The following is a 22867-nucleotide window of genomic DNA, read 5'->3' as shown; positions in this document are numbered from 1 at the left end:
CATAATTAGGAAACTTTTGTCAACCTATTTTACTGAGGTTCTCTGAGTGGAAATCTGGCTAATTGAATTAGATGGGCATGGAACAATGTAAGGCCTAAATTTTCAAAAGAGTTATTAGTTTTGATGCCTCAAGTCCAACTTGAGACACCTAAAACATGATTTGCAGAGATGCTGAACACCCATGAAAATCAGGTTCTATCATTAGATAGGCACAGTGGCATCTAATACTGAGGAACAAACAGGGCTAAGCCTCAACTATTAAATCTTCATTCCTTTATTCATTTAAACAAACAAAAAGCTTTGGCCTCGTCCACACACAGAGTTGCACTGGTTTAACTAAAGGTGTGATTTTAAACCGATGTAGTTAAACTGGTGCAAAAGGCTATGTGTGGATGCTCTTATTTTCACATAAGGCAGGTTTATTTTGGTTTAGTTTAAATAATTTAGGAATAAGAATATAATAATGACGATACTGGGTCAGACCAAAGGCCCCTCTAGCCCAGTATCCTGGTGCCAGGTGCTTCAGAGGAAATTAACAGAATGGGGCAATTATCAACTGATCCGTCCATCTATCATCCAGTGCCAGATTCTAGTAGTAAGAGGTTTAGGGACACCCAGAGCATAGGGTTTTGTCCCTGACCATTTTGGCTAATAGCCATTGATGGTCCTATCCACCATGAACTTACCTAATTCTTTTTTTTTAGTAAGTTTGAGCTAAACTACAATAAATCATTCTTAGAGCAAAAGGAGATAGACCAGTGCAAACTTCTCTGTGGACAAAGTGCACCCTTTTAACAAAGCCAGTCAAGTTAATGTGCAGACAGTCTTTGTGGCAGATGCCCTTTCCACCTTCTCTCCAGCAGCATAACAGAGAGCCGTGGTTGGAAGTTGAGGTCTGGCAGCATCTAGTGCCTTTAATAAAGTACCATAGCTCCTGTTCCCAGTAGGATAAGAGTTGTATTTTTAAAATTTTAGCTAACACATTTGAATTAACACTACTTAGAACCCTCTGTAGACAGGGCAAGTTGGATTTTAACATGTGTTGGCAGCTCAAGGCAGACCCTAGGGGAGCACCTAGCAAAGGATCTCCCATGTAGCCAGCTAGGGCAGCCTGGGGGGGGGGGGAGGGGATAAAGAAGAGACGCTGAGAACCAACAGCCAATTAGGGCTCTTCAGTTCTCTGCCCCTGCCCTGTTACAAGTTAGCACAGCCTTAGGACTGCTGCAATTTGCACAAGCTGGTGACGATCCCAAAGTGAATACACACTAGCTAGGGATAGCCAGAGTACAGTGCACATCAGCCACTCCCCTCTTCACCCTTGACACTCAGTCTGCACTAGAGGCTCCAGGGAGGAAAGCCAAGAAGCCAACTGAGTTAGCTCTGTGCCTGCTGGAGACTCTCCCATGCCAGGGGAATCCCTATCAAGACACTTGTGGCTGGTTTTTATTCACTTTGCATTGCCTACCCAGCATAAAGGCCATGGTACAGGACAGGGAATCAGCCCTTATGTTTTAATGGTCAGCTTTGTAGGGCTAAATGGGGAACAGGGGGAACCTGTCCTGTAGTCTGGGAGTGGGGAGAGTTAGGAAGCAGATAGGCTGGAGCCACAGGATTTATTTCAGGTGTGAGGGAGAGGACGCAGGGAGCAGAGCATAGGGAGGGAGGGTACCTGATAATTTTCCAGATAACAGACTGGTGTGTGGGCTACAGCAGAGGACTCAGAGCTATTGGGGAAGGGAACAAATTGTTTAGTTGGTTGATTATCAGCAGTGATTGCACATGTGGCATTGTCAGGGAGGGAGCTAATTGCCAGTCCCAGCCACTTATTATGACCCTCAGCTGCCACTAGGCACTCAAAACTTGGCACACTCCAAACCAATAGACAATTTTGAAAGAGTTGTTTGAGCAGGCATTGATGGAGGGATGAGGAAACAGAGGGTGAGATAATATAGTGGGAGGGGCTTAACCTGTGTGGGTCACATGACTGGTAATTAAATGATGTGTGTTAAGATATGCTACTGCTTTGTATGGTTTTATATTTTTTTCACACCCACTTGGCTGTGTTTTTAAATCACTCAGAGCTCTTATGTGCACTCTGGTGTGGAGTCTCAGGTTAGGCTAAAATCAACATACATATATACATTTTTACAAATAACTGGAACAATGATTTAATATGTTTTTCTATCATGCATGCTCATGTAAATCCAGAGCAACAAATACTGAAGTCATTGGAGTTATTTACACTAGTGTACCTGAGAGTCAAATTTGGCCTGTAATTTACACCACCAGTTGCCAGATCCAATTTCTATATCCAGCTGTGAGGTTTGAGTTGTATAATAAAGCTGTCTTTTATTTGGGAAGTTACAATCCCTATTAACTTCATTGTTCCATAATTCCCTTAGTATTTGTGCCATAGTCCTAAAAGTCATTCTACCACATTGCTTTCACACTGTGAAACAGATCAAAATCCACAGTCACACAAAGATTTCAATTTTGTTTGCACTTCATGAGTTGTGTGGCTGACTCAGCACAGGTTGAGAGCAACAGTCAAAAACCACAAAGTTAGCATACACAAATAAAAATTGGAGTGTTTGTGTATAACAAAATCAAGTAACAAGAATAAATTCCAATGATCACCGTAAATTACTGGATACCAAAAATGACTAAGATTTGAAAATAGGTAGGTGTTAGAAATAAAACTGAATTATGGTTCTGATTTATAAATGATGCTATTATTTTTTCACCTTCTCACTCTAAAGTCTTGTCTGTAAAACACAGCATGTATTATTCTCTAAAGTGTTTGCCTTTATTTAATGCAAATTTCCAAAACAGCAAAGGTGGTGACATTACTGAAATCCACTTGAGGCAAGATGTAGGAATAGTACACCTGTGTCTAGACTAGCAATGGTGGGAATGCTAGTGTAGACTGGCCACCAACACTTAAATCTCTGTCTAATATATCCATGTTCAGAACAGATCTAGATAGTTCTGCAATTGGTTACTGATATTTTAACCATCAATGCTATAAGTGATAATACAGCAGAGGGAATTTTTTAGAAAAATTTTAGGACAAAGTATGAGAGAGACAGCACATTTCAGCCCTGATGTAACTCCATTTTCATCAAGTGTTTCATGTTAGTTTCATGCTTTTGGAAAGGACAGGATGAATTTTAAGATGGCATAAATTTTAGGGGGCTCTTTCTGCCCTCAGTTACACCACTGTGTTACCATAGAATGACTCCATGGAACTCAAAGGAGCTACTCTAGACTTATAATACTGGGGTCAGGGTTCCAATCCCCATGAAAAAATGCCCAAATTCAGCCTTTGTAAAATCTTAGTTCACACATGCACAGTAGCGGCTTCTTAGGCCTTGTCTACACTACGGGGGGAGATTGATCTAAGTTACGCAACTTCAGCTACAAGTCAACATACTTAGATCTACTTACCTTGGGGGCCACACTACACGATGTCGACTGGAGACGCTCTCCCATTGACTCCCCTTGCGCTTCTCGTTCAGGTGGAGTACAGGAGTTGACTGGAGAGCGACCGGCGGTTGATTTAGCAGGTCTTCACGAGACCTGCTAAATTGACTGGCGATGCATTGATCGCTACACTTCAAACCCCTGGTAAGTGTAGACAAGCCCTTAGTTTGCTAGCTAAATTCTTCAAAGATTCCATCTATACTGAGCATGCTCCCACCTGTCACTAGGCTGCTCATGTGCCATCCCCACACAGTAACTGAGCATGCTCCATCCCCTCACAGCTCCTAGATTTGAATGCACTGCTCATGCACATCCCCACATAGTGATTGAGTATGCTCCAAATGGGTTCCCTAAAATATTCCATATTGTAGGACGGATCCTCAGCCATGCACCAGCAGTGCAAAACAACCCTAATTGGGCCTCTGATGATTCCTTTTGCATTGGGGAATCCTTAGTGTGTAGAACAATCAGCACAGCTTCTACTCCAACCCTCTCCTGATCTCCAGAGCACGGGACATATCCAGGGAAAGGGGGCTTGTCTGAGGATACTTATGACACACTGATCCCAAACATGACGAACATTTACATTAAAGAAAGTCATTAGCTCTAGGACAAATGGGAGCCCTTCCTGGGTATGGTATATATACCCCTACTACTGTATTACATTTACTAGTATTCTTACTATAATTTCCTCCAAGTCACCAGATGCTGCTCACCCATCCGTTCCCCTATGAAAACCCATGTATTCTGCAAAGTTTATTAGCAAGGAGGCCCACATCCAACCCTACTCATTCTAAAAAAATACTCATTACATCTCAATTTCCTTGCTAATACATTTTGTAGATTAGGTGGGTTTTCATGAGCAGAAAGTGTTCCCATTGCTCATAGAGTAAAAAGCCTCTGGAATGTAAACATTTAACATGCTGGGTGATTCTAAAAGATATGTTGTAGTTCAGTCACAACTCATGCAAGAAAGATACCTATTCTAGTTTTAAGGACTGCAAGAGATGGAGAGTTTATCATATCTTTATGGAATCAGTTCTAATGATTAGTTACCCTCTATTAGAAATCTGCATCTTAATTCTTGTTGGAACTTTCCAGCCATCGGAGCTTGAAATGCTTTTGTCTGTTAGCAGAAAGAGCCCTCTCTTATCAGATACCTTCTCCCTGCATAGGTACTTACAGATCATAGTCAAGTTACCTCCTAACCATCTCTTCAATAAGCTAAATAATTTAGGCACCTTAGGAATAATGTCCAATACTGAATCCCCAATGGACTCCCTTCTTGGTACCCGGTATCATTATGAAGTCCCAGGCCACTACCTCAGATAATGAGAGGTCCCAGGTTTCAGCATCTAAGACATAGGGGGGCCAAAGAACTTTGAGGTACAGAATATCTTCAAGGAGATGCAATCCAACCCACTCCATGAAGAGAAGAATGTGGACAAGAAATCTACAGGTGAGATGGTCAGCCCTTTTTATTTTTAAAAATTCATTGCTTGGGGTCCATAGGGAACATTGTTTCAGGTGTCATGGGGTCTCCCACTACACTGACACTTCCTGCTGGCCATTTCAGGAGTTAGGTCTGGTCAGCAGGTGGGCCATCTGGTGGCAGTAGCTCTCCCATCCTGATCTCTGCCTGCAGACCCACTACAGTTCTGGTCTCTCTGCCTCGTGGCACAGCCCTCCAGCTGTGTCACAATCCAGGTTTCCCCCTTCCTGGGGACTCCTTCTGCAACAGTCTATCTGCTTCTCACAGCAGCTTGGCAGTCCATAGCCTGGTCACTTCTTCAGCAGCAAGTGTGGGAAGGATGGGATCCTGTAAACAACAGCTTCCTGCTGCCCCTCCTTTCTTTCTCCACCAATCTGTCTCAATTCCCTGAGCTACTTCCCCACAGCCCAAGCACCTTCGGCTCCTGCATCTGGCTCCTTCACCCTCTTCCCTGGGCCTCAGGCCTGCAAGCCCTAACAGCCCTGTTCACAGTGCTAGTCTCTGCAGCCCTCTAGGAAACCAATCTCCTCCCTTAAACTTCCTGCAACAGATCAGATCAGCTTAGCTTGCCCTGCCCTGCAGCTTCCTTTTATATGGGCTGTCTGGGCCCTGATTGGCTTTTTTTTCCTTGCAGCCCTCCAGGCTGGGTTTTAACCCTATCAGAGTCAGTGCGGGGCAGATGCCCCATCACACAGGCTTTAATGTAGGGTGCTACCACTGTTTTTGAAATAGCAGAAGTGGCTTTGTATGAGGATGGAAGAGCTTCTTTTCCCTCTCCTCTTCACCAAGTGGTTGCATGGGATGCCATTGTCACCCAGAAGTTCCCAATCCACAATTATCAGTGGCTGTCTGGAGGCATATCACACAGCCACAGTCAAAATGGCAGACAAGCGTGACGGGGAGGGGATGAATATTAATAATAAAATATAAATCCAGCACAATGAACAAAGGTATAACCAAGATGTGCTGTATTGCTGTAAAACAAGCAGCAGCATTCTGTCTGCACAGCATGTGAGAAGTGCAAGAATCATTTTAAGCACTGTTCTCATCACGTTTAACTGAAACCAAGTATTATTCTAATATCATCCTATTTAATCCTTTTTAACATCAACAGTACATCAAAGGAATTATAATTTCAAAGTACAGTTTTCCAAGTGATTGTAAATAAAACAATATGATTTTCAAGCACAGTGTTTCCATAGTCACAGAATAGCTTGGCAAACTTAGCTGACTAAAGACAAAGACAAACAAGCAATTGCAAAATGGAAAACTTGAGGGAGAAAGCTTAGTGAGAAAGTAAGAAAGGATCCTGTTCATTGAGGGCAACTTGTCTCTGGTGTAACCATTGAGAAAGTTTCTCCTTCCTACTCCAATGACAAAAGATTCCCATCCATGTCTCTGTCAATGAGGGAACCTTCCTCTCCACTATCAGGAAGCATTTCTCTCTTATTCCAATGACAAAAATCTCTCAAACCCACAGTTCCACTGCACCTTGTCATTTATAAGGGTTTATAATAATACCTATCCCTTATATAGCACTTTTCATCAGTAGATTTCAAAGGACTTCAAATCTGTGATGGATGTATCCTCACAACACCACTATGAGGTAGGGAAGTGTAATTAACCCCATTATAGCTGAGGAACAGAAGCCTAAGTGACTTGCCCAAGATCACACAGGAAGTCTGTGGTGGAGCAGGAAATTGAATCTGGGTCTCCCAAGTCATAGTCTGGTGCCCTAGCCACTGGGAGGATTGCCACCCTTCTCACTGAGACAGTCTTCCTCCTCCCCCTCTTCTTCAGAAGTGGGAATCTCTGACACTCCAATGAAGGACTCTCCTTGTACCATCCCCTCCTGCTGCCTCTAAAGAGTCTCCCCTCTTCCTTCAGCCCCATTCCAGTAAGATCATCGCAGGGGTAGCAGCTCTTAGCCCTTTCTTCTTGCCTGTCCACCTACCTGCTTTGAAAAGAGTGAGCTGGTTAGGATCAGAGTAAAAGCTGGATCTATCTGGATATTGCTGGACCCTGTACCTTTTTAAATTCAAGCCCCATAGTTGTACCATCAAAATGGAGAAAAAGTCCAGCTGCCTTTACAGCCTAAGTAACACCCAGACACTGACACAGCCCAGTGTAGCAGTGCTGTAAGAACACAGATCCAATACTTTGTTCTGCTGGATCTAGACACTTTTTGACCCCAAACCTCAGTTGAATGCAGATGGATACAGAAGACAAATTTGAGTTTTTGCAGCTTTCTCATACCACAGTGTGTTGGGGCCAGATTTTTTTAGGTCCAGCATTAGAAGCAACAGTTGTTCTTTAGTTTGATGTTACAATTTCTGTATCTGTGGCCAAATTTTGGCAGGATCCAGATACTAGATCTGAGTTTTTGTAGTATTGTTGTCCTGGGGTGCATTAGGGTCCAGATTTTTAAGGTACAGCAGGGGTAGTTAAACTTGTTTTTTATTCAGGCAGTAGATTTTGAAGGATTGGGGCCAAAAACTGACTGGATCAGCAGGATCCAGGTGCTGGATCCAGGTTGTACCAGGATGCATCATGGTTCAGGTTTAATCAATGAAAAAGGAGCATCTACACTTGCTCTTTACTTAGACATTAGAGTTTAGAGTAGTGGGGAACAAAAATTGTCTGGCTCCAGATTTTACTTCTTCCAGCTGGTTTGCTGACCAGCCAATGAATGGGTGGGCCTAAATATAAATAACCAGGTGGTCACTATTGACTCCTACCAGCTGCTTCCATTTTATAATGATAAATCCCTGATCAAGAACACTGTTGGAACAGAGATGAAGGCTCTACTCTAGCTTAGGCTGGGGACCTATCCCTATACTTTGTATGTGTGATTGTATCACAGAGATAAAGCAGCTGTGGGAAGAATTAAATAAGCCTTCCCCCTCCTTGCTCTGAGGTTCTGTTCCTCCTCTGTAGGCAGGGAGATGCTGAGTTGAGGCTACTTCCCTGGGGTTAAGGTAAATGGATGTCTGGTTTAAGTAAGGGTTGCACTCAGGCTTTTAGCTGGTGAGTGGTGATGCTATTGGGTCTGGCTTGTCTCTGACAGCAGCTGTACATTGGTGCCATTTTAGAGCTAATATTTATATGGCTAGCCTTGCTAGCTGGTGTTCAATACGCTCATGGCTTTGGGGGATAATATAACAGCCCTTTTGAAAAAGGAATCTGAATGGCTGATGGAGCTTGAAATGGGGGTGGGGAGGGGGAGGCTCTGATGAGTCTTATATGGCCTAGACTAGTTGTGTTTGGTTTCCTTTCCCCCCCCCCCTCCATTTGGGTAAACATTTCATTAAAAACAACAATGAACATCAAGTATATAACAGCTTTTTGTTAGTTGGAGGGACCAATGCTTTTAGTGCATACAGAAATCTTGGCAGATAGCATATCTCTGTGTTCAAACATGGTATGTTAATGTGTGAGTGGCTGATCTTGAGTAACAGCATGTGTTTCCAGGAAGGGGGTATAGAACCTAAGTATGTCCTAAAAATCCTATTCACTTTACAAAGGGAACCTTTCAGCTTTCCCATACACTTTCTAATATTACCTGTGATATAGCATGTGAACTAAAGTCTCATGAGGCTGTTCCAAATCTTATGACTTGATTCTGACTCTTGATAGTATCTTTCTCAAAGCACTAACTCTTGGAGTGATGTGATTATGTGAGTAGCTCAGTCTTTACTTAGTAAGGTTTTTTTGTTTTATTTCCTAAAAGCTCATGACTTCTGAGGGTTAGCCGCCTGACCTTTTGACTGCTTGGGGGCTGGCAATAGTGTAACTCTACAGTTGTGGGGGAGGACCTCAAATAACTTATTTGGATAGAAATTGCTCAAATCCTTGCTTTCATGTACATACAAAGGATCTTATTTTAAAGTAGGGAAAGTGCTGGTTTAAAAAATAAAAACAACTTTGTCCTTCAGGTGCAAGATTAAAGTTGTCTTTTCTGACTGTTTCTACTGGCTGTGTAGAAATGGAAGTTAAGGATCCCACAGCACTTTCCAAAATGATGGGCGTTAGCTGCCATTCCCTTAATTAAAACACACTAGGTCCCAGGTGCCATATTAACTATTGTATGCCTAAAAGCTGCTCTGCCTGATCACTTGGTTACTTTGACACTGCTACTTAATTTTTTCAGCATTTTATAACCCTAACTACTAAAAGTGCTTCAAATTAAATTCTATGACATTTCCTATGCACTCTTTTAATTCTTGCCCAATTACAACCTTTTCTCTTTTACCTTTGTCTTTACCTTTTAATGTCCAATCTTAAACCTAGTAACCAATTTTAAATCTTTAATACTTTTAATTATTTTAAAAATTAAAGGGAAAGGAATTTACAATACCATTTTTAAAAGATGGCTTTTATACCTGTGGCTGAAAAACAATACACAGCTTAAAACTGCCTCCCAGCAAAAGGATAGCTAAGAAATGGCACTTGGCTGAAGCCTAGTGCACAGAACACTGGGCTGGGATTCAAAACCCTGTATTTTATTCCCAGCTCTATGATGGGCCTGCTGGTTGACCTTGGCTAAATCACTTTCTCTGTCAGTTTACCCATCTGTCAAATGGGGGTTAGGATACTTCCTTCCTTTTGAGCTCTTTAAGATCTTCTGATGAAATGCCATGTAACAGCTAGGTATTAATGGAACTATCCCAATGAACACTTATTCCTGCAAATAGTAGTCAGAAATTCAATTTAAATTATGCAGCGGCTAATAATTTATCTTGAGTACCTATAAACTATGGTTGGCACTAGACTATACTAGAATTCAGTGGTAAAAACTTTTATACTCAAGGCAGCATGTCCCCTATGGTGCACTAGACGCTGCTTATGTAGCAAGCAACCGAGACTCATGAAACATGCTCTGTCCTTCCTGTCCACTGCCTCTTTAGTAGCACAACATAAAAACTGTATGTGCTGAGCTGTCTTGTCCTTTTATGCTGTGCATATTGCAACCAGCCACCATCTTCTCTTCTTATGTGGAGTGCTGAGTAAATTCCCAGGACTTTGGATACCCTTTTTTTCTTTTTTTTTTTTTTCTTTGCAAGTTTGGCTTCTGAGTTACAGAACTTCTGCAGCAAGTTCAGGTAAACTAATTTGAAGTTTTTAGTGAATTAAGTAGGAAAATAATAAATAATCCTTAGTGATACCACAGTGAATTGGCAGGGCAGTAATAGTGCAGGAGAAGGCTGTGTGTTGAATCTATTGCTACTCTTTTGGCTTCTGACTGAAGTGTGACAGAGCAGTCAGAATGAAAAGATTCCAAAGCAGGAGGCTGTTGGAGACCTGGATGGACAATGACTAAGACAGCTGCTCCTGGCAGCTGAGCTGGGGTTTCTGAAGTTCCCTGTGGACAGTTAGACCTAGCTTGGATTGAGAATAGTGTGGGTCATATACGTGGAGTAAAAAACAAACGAATTACACCAGGCCTGACTCATGACATGAATTCCTTTCCAATAAAACAGGTTTCAGAGTGGTAGCTGTGTTAGTCTGTATCAGCAAAAATGAGGAGTCCTTGTGGCACCTTAGAGACTAACAAATTTATCTTCATCAGATGAAGTGGGTTTTAGCCCATGAAAGCTTATGCCCAAATAAATTAGTCTCCAAGGTGCCACAAGGATTCCTCATTTTTTTCCAATAAAAGATTCTGACCTGTTGCAAGGCCCTGATAACAACCACTCCTGGCTGAGGGACAACAATGTTAAACCCAATTTATTTTTATGCTGCCCCTTATTCTCTTTCATGTGTAGAATGCAGCCTTAATGTCAAACACCAAGGTGTTGTAGAGGTCATAAGAACGGCCATACTGGGTCAGACTAAAGGTTCATCTAGCCCAGTATCCTGTCTTCCAACAGCGGCTAATGCCAGGTGCCCCAAAGGGAATGGACAGGTAATCATCAAGTGATCCATTCTCTGTCGCTCATTCCCAGCTTCTGGCAAACCGAGGCTAGGGACAGCATCCCTGCCTATCCTGGCTAATAGCTATTGATGGATGTATCAGGTCAGGGGAAAGCTAGAGGCTTTCACTGATGTGTGGGACACAACTGGGGCTCTAGCACACAGGAAAGAGGCTTGTGGTCTGTTTCCTTTTGGGGGGCACATAGGAGCTGAGGATTAATTTCTCATGGCCTCCCAAGCTTTTCCATGGGGTGGCTATGGTTTGAAACTCTGAATGCCTTTGCTACCCTGCCCCGCAACACTTGACAGCGATTGAGTACTCTGCTACACCCTACCCAATGTCCAATAGCTCTAAATAAATGTCTGCTACAATAATCAGCTGTGATAGGGTCAACACATCTGTCAATCTCCAGAGTTTACATAGGATTGAGATGAATGAGGCAGTTCACCCCTTACTTAGAGCTACTCTCTCAGGCTGTCTGCAGATGGCCTGAATCAGTTCATTTTTTAAGATGGGATGTTCAAAAACTAGTTGCCCAACTTCCCACTGGCTTTCAGGATTTGCTTTACAAAAAGAAGAACCAGACTTTAGTTTCGCTAGAAAACTTTGACAATGGAACATAATTATTCTACAATTTACAGGGAATTATGCAACTATTAAAATAACTGCATAATCCCATCCACAGGGTTTGTCTTAAACTAGGCATAAAATATAAATTTTCCCTTTTAAAATTGTACAGTATGGTAGGTCTGTCCTAAAGTTAGAGCATTGCTTAGAAAAATAAATACAACAAATATTTTTACATGCATCTTTCAATTATCATTATTGGATCTGTTTTTATAAACTCTACAGCTTAGCCTGTCTTTACTTAATGACCAACATTAAAGATTTTTATCAGCTTATTTATTAAAATGCTTGACCAAAAAGTACCTTGAGATACAGTATAGTTTGACATTCCAGCTCCTTAAATGAACAAGCTTGAAAGTTAATAGCAAGCTTTGGCTATTGATACAATCTCTGACTGGGTACAATTGGCTGATGTGAACACTGCTAGGCTAACTTATCGGTTGTAAGAAATTAAATTAGCTGAAGAAACTGTTTTACGTTAATGACAATATTATCCATTGGAAAATTCTATTTTCTGTAAGTAAACAGAGATGGGAGAGAAATCAGACCAGTTCTGTATCTACAAGCACAGCTAGTGATAAGGCTTCTTTTTAAATGCAAAAATAAGAGAAAACAGATCAAAATGTCAGATGTAATATTTCATGTCTGACAAGATGCTCTCCTTTCAGTAAGAATGAGTTTAAGGTATTAGACTTATTTTAATCAACTCAAAGCTAACAATAGTTTCTGCTTGAAAATTTCACATCTCACTGTATATCTTGATCAAAGATGTGTGTGGTTTTTTATTTGTCTTTTGGTTTGCAAACAGAAATTGGATAGGATTATTTTTAACTGAATAATATTTGCTTTAGTAAGGTCAGCAGAAAATGACAGCCTATGGTTCTTGAATTTACTTGTATTGTAACTTAAAATTTAGCTTCCTCTTGGGTAAAATCAGTAATAAAATTTATGCTCTGGTTTCATTTTCTAACAATTATCTGGTAACATTCAGAAATAAACACCTTAAGTAGAAAAAGGTTTAAAATTCTTGTTTCAGGTATTCTCTCAGCTCTAAACTGGATGACAATATGATTAGTCTTGTAGTAACTTATACTACACAACACTATTTTTAAAGAACCTTTTATTCCTACTCTTAAGTGAATACATATTTGCATTCTAACATGCTAAAGACTGATTAAGTTTAGCACAACAGCACTATCTACTGGCAAAAGTCAAATGATTGCAAGCAATGTCTAGTAATGTCCCCTTAACTGATTTCAAATGCATTAAGATGGTATCAGAGTAGCATTCCATAAAGCTGTCGCAGTCTTGTTTGTACATAACAAGGATGGTATAAAGATACAAATGATATTCTTGTGCATATGGCCAAACTTGAAAAACAGGTAATCCAATTTGAGTTTTATTTGAATATGCAAGTTTATATGGTGGTTGCATGTCATAACTGAAGTGGTTTGGCAGAGATGTGTGAGAAAGTTATTAGACCTATTCTTATATTCTAGGTCAGATCAACATATCTATAAAGCTGCACATTACTGTCCTGTAAGTGTAATTTGAAAAATCAAACAGATTTCATGAAAATCTTGACCTATCTACAGCAAAAATCTGTATTATACAACAGCTGAGATTTCTAACCTGAGCTTCAAATCTAGGAAAACTTCCCTGCAAGTCTTTTTGAATGAGTGTGTTTAGTGTTGTAGCCATGTTGGTCCCAGGATATTAAAGACAAGGTGGGTAAGGTAATATATTTTATTGGCCCAACTTCTGTTGGTGAGAGAGACAAGCTTTTGAGCTTACAGAGAGCTCTTCTTCAGGTCTGTATAAGCTCAAAAGCTTGTCTCCCTCACCAACAGAAGTTGGGCCTATGAATGAGTATAAGCAGAAAACTAACTAGATGTTTGAATTATCCAGACCTGTAATTCCAGGCTTTTCCAGTATCCTATCTGTTCATGGGTTTCTGATGGCTTTGTAAACACTCTTCAGGTATAACAGCACTTCTAAACTAAAGTAAAATGTCAGTGGTTTCTAATGGTTTTCTATTTTGGACAGTAACGTTATAAAATGTCATTTCTGTGATCTCAAGTATGCCTTATCACTGTTAGAGATGCATCCAATGAACTGTTTCATTAAAGGAGCTAAAAACTAATGTGTTTAGTATTGCATGTAGCAGTCTTTCACCTTATGTACTGAAAGTTTATACTTTTCCTGACTTGGTTTGTCCCACAATATTTACACTTTTTTATATTAAAACTTATTTTTTTCTTCACAGATTGATGCTACAACAGACCTTGGAACATGTGGCTATAGAAACTCGCTAAAGATGTCTGTTCCAAATCAACAGTATCCAATTATTGTTAATCCTCCACCGCCAGAATATATCAATCCTAAAAAAACTGGCTGTTTAACAAATCAACTTCAGTATTTACAGAGGGTGGTCATGAAAGCTATGTGGAGACACAACTTTTCCTGGCCATTTCACCAGCCTGTAGATGCTGCAGCACTAAACCTTCCTGTAAGACTCCATTTGAGTATTGTATTAAGCCTTATATGTTGAAGAATAAGCAAGTGAAATCTTAAAGGTGAACTGAAATGTTGGCTTTAAAAAACAGTCTGCTACTCTACAGAGATTCTGGGCAGTGCTGCAGTTTAGGCCCCCAGGACTGTCTACATTATGCCAGAAGTATTTCAGCCCCCAAAGCAGCCCAGGATGGGGAAATCTATATAGGGGTCTTAAACCACCCCACGCAGCTACCCCTGAGCTGCACTTCTTAGAGGTGCAGCACAGACTCTTAGCCCAGGCCTTTACTCCTCCATCACTATATTATGATAGGAACTGTCAGGAAATTATACTTGCTTGTAAACATTATTGTCTCCAATAAGTAGCTAGCAGGTCTGTCTGAGATCTTGCAGCCGCTTTCTCCGGAGTGGAGAAAATCCAAATAGTTTCTACCACTGAAAATCTGATGCAACTTGTCAAATTCCATCCTGATTTAATGTTATGTTTGTCTGTTCTAAGGCCTCATTTGAGTTTCTGGTGGAATGTTTAAAGAGAAATATTAGAAAGAGAAACCCAGATGAATTTCCCACTAGAAAAAGCTTTCTCTTGGGTGGTGGGAGTGGGGTACCCTTCTAAAGACACCTGCTCTTAAAATAGTCAATAGTTTCCTGACATCTTTTAAACTGTTTATAGAGCATTATGTGTCCATTCAAACTTTAGTTCAGGGTTCTGAGAATACTGTCAACACCTCTGACGCACCCCTAAGAGGTTGACACTTCTTAATGCTTCATAATCTGAAAATACGGCACCTTTGGAACAGTTTAATATGCTATATTTACTTTTATGCATGTAAGATGTATTAGAAAATATTGACTATTGAAGATGCATTATGTTTTAGAGAATGTTTGTTTGATTGACATTTGGTCTTGTTTGTGAAATGTCCAAGCAATTAACACTTTACACCAGGAAATTAATGGATTACTTTTTTTCAGTAATCATCATGTCTCTCTGACTGGAAGGTGGTGAAACTGACCGATGATGCTCATAAGCTTCTTTCTCTGTTATGCTGACAGTGTATCACTTTTTTTTTTTTTTTCAGTGCAGAGAAGATGAATACAAATACGAAGGGTTTAAAAAAATAAACCTTGTGAGACTTCCTCAACACTGCTGTATGGCTTTCACTCACTCTTTTGGGGCCTTGATGTAGGGGCAACCTGAGACTTTAACTTGTTTGAGTGATGAAAGAATTAAGAATGTGCGGTCATTTTCTCGCTAGGATAGTCTGGTTTCTCCCTATATCTGTCCTGTCAAAATCTCCATTTCAAATACAGAATTACACATCAGTTGACCAGCATAGCTCATTGTGGTAATCCAAAATTGTCTTGACTTTTAAGTGAAAGACCGAACTTCTGATTTTTAACTTTCATTTTCTATGTAGTGCAACATTTTAATAGCAGACCCCCTTAGATAACCTTCAAGAAACTTAAAAAGGCAATATTCCATTCTTAAAATCACCTACAAATGTATGCATACTTCCTAAAAGAAGGCTAGCCACATTTCTCAGTTTGGAAGTCTTTGAGATATGAGGGTTGTTTTCAATGGCTTGGTTCTTGCTTGTACTATAGACTTCCTCTCAAAAATGTGTATATCCAGTCACAGCCCAGGGGTTAGGCTGCTCACCTGGGATGTGGGAGACCCAGATTTGAATCCCCACTCTACTTGATTTAGAGCAGGGACTTGAACCCGAGTGTCCCACATCCTAGGTGAGTGCCCTAAATGCTGGATTATAGCATCAATCTCTGTCTGGACCAATGATACTTTATTTTCTGAAATAGCACATTATAAAATTAAAAGAATGGAAATTAACTAAATGACCTAACATCTTTCTATTACCCTACCAAAGAAGGCTTAGAAACATAGCAAATGCCATACTGAATCAGACCAGTGGACCAGTAGTGTGTCACTAAGGATCTGTTTCTGAACAATGTCAAAGAAAGGTGTAACAAACCCCAACAAGTGATTATGGGATTACTTGTCCCCAAATAAAGCTTTCTCCTAACCCTGAATAGTTTTTGGCTTATGCACTGAAGTATGAGTGCTCTTATCCCTGCCCAAACCCTTGTTTGTTTGTTTTTTACAATTAACTCGGGATAGAACTCTCATCTTGTAAAGCTCTTGGTCTTAATGAGATCCTGTGGCAATGAGTTCCACAAGCAAACTGTTTATTATGTGGGGGAAAGTGCTTCCTTTTATCAGTTCTAAACTCTCTGCACAATTTGGGGTCACTGACTTTTCCTTCTTGTATTATGAGACAAATCAAACTTCTGTTCATTCTATTTTCTCAATAACATTCATTATATTGTGTACTTTTATTTTTGCATTTGAGGTTATGCAATCCCAGTCTCCCTCAATATGAGGTTTTATGCCTTGAACCATTATTGTTACCCAACTCTGAACTCCTTCAGGATGCTGCTGTATTCTTTCTGATTTTTTTTGGGGGGGGTGAAGGGGTATATATTATTCTAGTCTTGTCAAGGAATGGGGCTTCCACCACAACTGCCCTTAGACTTTTAATATGCTGAAAGATGTTGCTCTTAGATTTATAATTTCTCAACTCAGTCAAGTTTCTCCTGGTTATCCCCTTAGATTACCCTTAAACTTGCCTTTCATTAGTGCTCACACGTACCAGCCATTTATAAATTGTTTCCGTTACGTAGTTGTTACTTAACCAAGCTATGGTATAAATACTTAGTTCTTTTAACATTTTCTTATAAATCAGTCCCTCCAGACAATTGGTGTTATTTGGAGCAGCAGACAAAACCCTTTATCCATAGCTGTTTCTCTTGACAAACTCATTTGGTCAGTTTGTCCAAAAGCACTGTCAAAGTGACTGTCGTCTGTATTTTGTTTTTGTTCTTAGGAGAAACTGTCACTTAAGGTCATTCATTCAAAGTTGTGGCAACAATTGTAGTTAGCCTCAGGACAGTTCTGCCTCTTCAAATTTCTAAGGCAGCCACTTAGAATTTAACACATACTTTCGGAAATAGTGTAGCTTCAACTTTTGCATAATCTACAATAAATTCTGTCTGGCTTCATTACAAGGACAACGAATATCTAACTTCACTCTTCTGACACCGAAAGGGGACAGGAGGTGGCAGAAGAGATCAGTATTTTGACAATAGCTGTCTTTTAGCTGTGTAGTTTAAATGTTCTTCTGGTCATGTGGTTGAACAGACACTTAAACATTATTATGATGTATTTAGCCTTTTGTTCAAGTGGATAAATTGATCTAGTTAGAGGTGCTTCAGAGGTCGTTATTACTAACTTAATTATTTGAAGCATATGTAAACCAGTTAATGGGAGTGTAAAACTGTTGAATGTTTCTGATTTCTTCTAACCTAGAGATTAACAACTGTGTGCTAATTCCCAGAGGTGGAAGTGAGCAATTCTATTAGGACTCTATTTTTTAAAAAAAATTTATTTTAATTTAAGAGTCAGTCAGCTAGGACTTGAATTCACCTTTGTTTTTAGGGAAGCACCATGGCCCAATGGATAATGTACTGGGCAGACATCAAGAGACCTAAACTCTCTTCCCAGCTCTGCCTGCAATTTTGTGCAAGTCTCTTTGCCTGTCTTTGCTTCCATTTCCCCATCTGGGAAATGGGGATGCTTATTTTCACTTGTAAATTGCTTTGAGACCAACAGATGAAAAGTGCTATACAAGAGAACTATTTTTCCTAGCAGAAGTGCCATTTATCCACATCGTCCTAATACTATTGAAATGAATACTTTATCATGCAACGGGAGGAGTACAAAGAAATTAAGTTCCATAATACCTCTGCTGTTGTGGCACTTACGATGCTTTTAATGGTAACTTTAAACCTGAAGGAAAGTTTTTTTTTCTTTTAATGGAATGTTCCTATTCCAAATTCAGCAACATAGTAGTTTTATTCTCCTGTAAAGGTTAACAGGTTGTCCTCAAATGTACAAGAGCACTCATGTCCTAGTAACTCTTATTAATCTTTAATTAAATTCACAAATTGTATGGTTTTTAACCATCTTTTCAAAACTACAGGATTATTATAATATCATTAAGAAACCCATGGACTTGAGCACAATTAAAAAGCGTTTGGAATATAATTATTATACAAAAGCTACAGACTGCATTGAAGACTTTAAAACTATGTTCACGAACTGCTATGTGTATAACAAGGTATGTAAAATGCTAAAAAGAGGGGAATGTAGTAAATGTGTATAGTGTTCAGTAGGCCATATACCCAATTCTGAAAGTGTTCGCTATTGATGCATTTTGTTACTTGTAATGGCCAAGTAACTTAATGTGTCTCTGAATTTTAATGGAAAACATTTATTTAAATAGGCTGCTAATATTTATTCAAACTTACCAAAAGCACCTAGTCAACTTTTAGCCATCTGTACAATTCATCAAAAGAATAAATGTCCCCATACAAGGATGATACCAACAAACCCACTACAACACTACACCACATAGCCCATGTAATCGCACAACAAACATGTCTAACAATTAAAAAGCTTATCGGGAAGCTCGGTGAATAGATGAGCTTTGCAATGTATAATGACTGACAAAATAGTGTGTGACAGACCAACGGAAGAAGCAACTTTTAAAATGCTGCTTATGCGTGGCAAACTCAGGCAGTTTTGTTTTAATACTTGATTGCCGTATCCTCAGGATTTGAAGGATGCTCAAGTGAACAGCCTGAAACTTGTCTCAGTGTAGCAGTGGGATGGTTGGGGAAATATAGAAGGAAATAATAAAGGGGTGGAGGGGCATTTAGTCTTTCAATAACTAGTTGTGGAACTGGTGAAGTGGGTTATGTAACCCTTTTAAGGTTGTTCTGTAATCAGACTTTATTTAGAGACCCTATAGTCTGATTTCAGATTGACCGTAAACTTGTAACATATGATGCTACAGAACATGGGTATATTATAATGCTACTGAATGGAATACTCTTGTATTATTAAAGTATATTACCTATATTCTGTGATTTACAAACATAATTACCGGTATATCTTGCAGCCAGGCGATGACATTGTTTTTATGGCACAAGAGCTAGAAAAAGTATTTATGCAGAAAATGGCACAAATGCCTCCAGAAGAGAAAATAGTGATTGTCAACAAAGGGAAAAGAAAAGGAAAGAAACAAGAAGGTAAATACTAGACTACATACAGTGTTAATGTATTAACTTGCTAACAGTTCAAATTTTAATTACAACTTTTTTTGTAAACATCAAATTGTGGGAGAGCTATAGACTTGTCAAGAATATCAGAATGGTAAAATTTTATGGCGACTGTAAGCAATTTACTATTTGGACTAAAACCTAATGCTACTAAATTTTGCTGTGGAGCAGTTGGGGTCAGGACTCTGTATTTCACAAAATGACAACTGTCACTTGATTTTCCTGGAATTCAGTAGACAGGCAAAAAATTATTGCTTCAAGGTTTTAAGCAGGTTCAATATGCCAATAATAAATACCCTCTCCAGTTCTCGCTGAATAACTTAAAACAAAAATTCTACCTTTTGACATGAGTTTGAGGTTTAGCTCATTCTCTGCATTGACAGTTAACAGGTACAGTAGTATAGTTATAGGAAAAATGGTTTATCCATCTGATGAAAGATGCTTCCTGAAAGGAGAAGTAGTGCAGTGCATATATTCCATAATTGACTTGCAATAAAAAAAACTAAGCTAGTTAATATTTTACTTTTAACTTCCTAACTTAAAAGTATACTAAGTATTTGAAGAGGGAAATGCAAATCTGTGTTAGCCTTCCTTCCAGGTGTGAGAGCAGAGGTGTGCAGGTCAAGAGCTATCCGGTTTTCTATTCTTCTCTCTGTCACTAAATTACTGTTTGTCATTGATAAAATTGTTTAGTATTCTTCAGTGGTGAGCTGGACCCGGTTCGCATGAACCGGTTGTTAAAGGGGTGGGCAAACTCCTGCCCGTGGGACCGTCCTGTCTGGCTCGCCTGAGCTCCCGGCTGGGGAGGCTCCCCTAACCCCTTCCCCGCTCTGGACTGCTCCTGGGCAGCTCGGCAGCTCCTGACGCTTTGAGTGGCATGGTAGGGGGTGGGGCTGCGAGCTCCAGCAGGGCGCGCGGCATCCATACACGCTGCCCTGAGCAGCATGGTAAGGGGGCCGGGCTGGGGCTGGGAGGAGGGGTTGGGTAAGGGGCAGGGAGTGGTTGGAGGGGGCGGAGGTTCTGGGGGGGCGGTGAGGGGACAGGGAACGGGGGCTTGGGTAGGCGTGGGAGTTCCGGGGGTCTGTCAGGATGGTGGTGGATGGGATCGGGACAGTCAGGGACCGGGAGCGGGGCGAGTTGGGTGGGGTCCTGGGGGGGCAGTTAGGGTCGGGGGTCTCGAGCTTGTACTCACCGGGAGGCACTTAATAACTGGTTCCCTACCGGGTTGTCGTCGGCACTTCGGCGGCGGGTCGTTCACTCACGCCGGGTCTTCGGCGGCACTCAAGGACCCGCCGCCGAAGTGCCACTGAAAACCCGGAGCAAGTGAAGGACCTGCCGCCGAAGACCCAGTAGGGAACTGGTTATTAACATTCTGGCAGCTCGTCACTGGTATTCTTGTACCTCTGCTTCTCTTTCTGTAAAATTAAGATGCTTCTGAGCATTTCACAGACGTGTGATCTGCTGATTAAAGGTGCTGTATAAACAAATGTATTTATAATAGGGCTCTTGATTAATCGCAGTTAAATCATGTGACTAACTCAAATTAATCGCAATTAAAAAAATTAATCGAGATTAATCGCAGTTTTAATTGCACTGTTAAACAATAGAATACCAATTTAAATTTATTAAATATTTTGGATGTTTTCCTACATTTTCATATATATTTATTCCAATATTTACAAATATTTTCATTGTAAAAATGATAAAACAAAGTATTTTATAGTTCACCTCATGAAAGTACTGTAGTGCAGTCTTTGTCATGAAAGTGCAACTTACAATGTAGAACTATGTACAAAAAAACTGCATTCAAAAATAAAACCATGTAAAATTTTAGAGCCTGCAAGTCCACTCAGTCCTACTTCTTGTTCAGCCAATCGCTAAGACAAATAAGGTTGTTTACATTTACAGGAGATAATGCTGCCCGCTTCTTGTTTACAATGTCACCAGAAAGTGAGAACAGGCATTTGCATGGCACTTTTGTAGCCGGCATTGCAAGGTATTTATGTGCCAGATATGCTAAACATTCATGTTTCAGCCATCATTCTAGAAGACATGCTTCCATGCTGATGATGTGTTAATTAAATTTGTGACTGAACTCCTTGTGGGAGAATTGTATGTCTCCTGCTCTGTTTTGCCCGCATTCTGTCATATATTATAGCAGTCTCGGATGATGACCCAGCACATGTTCTTCATTTTAAGAACACTTTCACTGCAGATTTGACAAAATGTAAAGAAGGTTCCAATATGAGATTTCTAAAGATAGCTACAGCACACGACCCAAGGTTTAAGTATCTGAAGTGCCTTCCAAAATCTGAGAGGGACGAGGCGTGGAGCATGCTTTCAGAAGTCTTAAAAGAGCAACACTCCGATGTGGAAACTACCAAAAAAGAAAATCAACCTTCTACTGGTGACATCTGACTCAGATGATGAAAATGAACCGTGCATCAGTCTGCACTGCTTTGGATTATTGAGCAGAACCCATCATCAGCATGGACGCATGTCCCCTGGAATGGTGGTTGAAGCATGAAGGAACATATGAATCTTTAGCCCATCTGGCACTAGGGTGGCCAGATGTCCCTATTTTATAGGGACAGTCCTGATATTTGGGGCATTTTCTTCTATAGGCTCCTATTACTCCTCACCCCCTGTCCCGATTTTTCACACTTGCTGTCTGGTCACCCTACGTGGCACGTAAATATCTTGCAGCGCTGGCTACAACAGTGCCATGCAAATGCCTGTTCTCACTTTCAGGTGACATTGTAAACAGGAAGCAGGCAGCATTATCTCCTGCAAATGTAAACAAACTTGTTTGTCTGAGCGATTGGCTGGACTGAGTGGACTTGCAGGCTCTAAAATTTTACATGGTTTTATTTTTGAATGCAGGGGGGTTTTTTTGTACATAAGTCTACATTTGTAAGTTCAACTTTCATGATCAAGAGATTGCACTACAGTACTTGTATTGGGTGAATTGAAAAATACTCTCTCTTTTAACAGTGCAAATACTTCTAATCAAAAGTAAATATAAAGTGAGCACTGTACACTTTGTATTCTGTGTTGTAATTGAAATCAATATATTTGAAAATGTAGAAAACATCCAAAAATATTTAAATAAATGGTATTCTATTTTTGGTGCCCCATTTTGGTGCCATTCCATCTTACATTAAATTCTTCATTAACGAGGTGATACTGTAAATGAATCTTACTACTTTCAGAGCTGGTATCAAGATTCAGTTTCAATAAGTCACCTATCAAGATTATTCTTACACCCATCACAGGGAGGTTCTCTTCCACAATCTGTTTCAAAGATCTTAAGGACTTCATGTGGAATAACTAATGTCCTGCGATAACCTACCCAACCTCTCTTGCTTATCACTACAACATGTTCTGCTCTCTGAGAACCACCTCTTATTGTTTGGCCAAGCTAATATTTTATTGTTACACCTTTGGCAGGCCTTTGATTTTTAGGGTCACGTTAAAGGAGCGTCTGCCTCTACACTGAACCTTCAATCAGACTTCACATGGGAGATTTATGAGGGCAGCCACTTGGAGTACACAACTATAAATTATTAACTTGAGGAATTCAAGCAACAGTGATTAGCTTGCTTAAGTGGTCTTACAGAATCCCTTTTCCAAGCTGACTA

At 40.2% G+C, this 22867-nt stretch overlaps 1 protein-coding gene across 1 annotated transcript in view; it reads left to right on the top strand.

The window, feature by feature from the left end:
- Window positions 1-13833: 13833 nt before the first annotated feature.
- The window catches only part of LOC112124179 (bromodomain testis-specific protein-like), a 44242-nt gene continuing 35208 nt past the window's right edge, over window positions 13834-22867 (top strand). The window contains exons 1-3 of the mRNA XM_026655632.1: window positions 13834-14025; window positions 18086-18223; window positions 19067-19196. Of these exons, the coding sequence (XP_026511417.1) occupies window positions 13834-14025; window positions 18086-18223; window positions 19067-19196 (460 nt within the window). The remainder of the gene's footprint in view (window positions 14026-18085; window positions 18224-19066; window positions 19197-22867) is intronic.

Source organism: Terrapene carolina, unplaced genomic scaffold (assembly GCF_002925995.2).
Source record: "Terrapene carolina triunguis isolate 2854851 unplaced genomic scaffold, T_m_triunguis-2.0 Scaffold210, whole genome shotgun sequence".
In the NCBI taxonomy this organism is placed as follows: Eukaryota; Metazoa; Chordata; order Testudines; family Emydidae; genus Terrapene; species Terrapene triunguis.
This window is presented reverse-complemented; position numbering and strand designations above follow the sequence as displayed.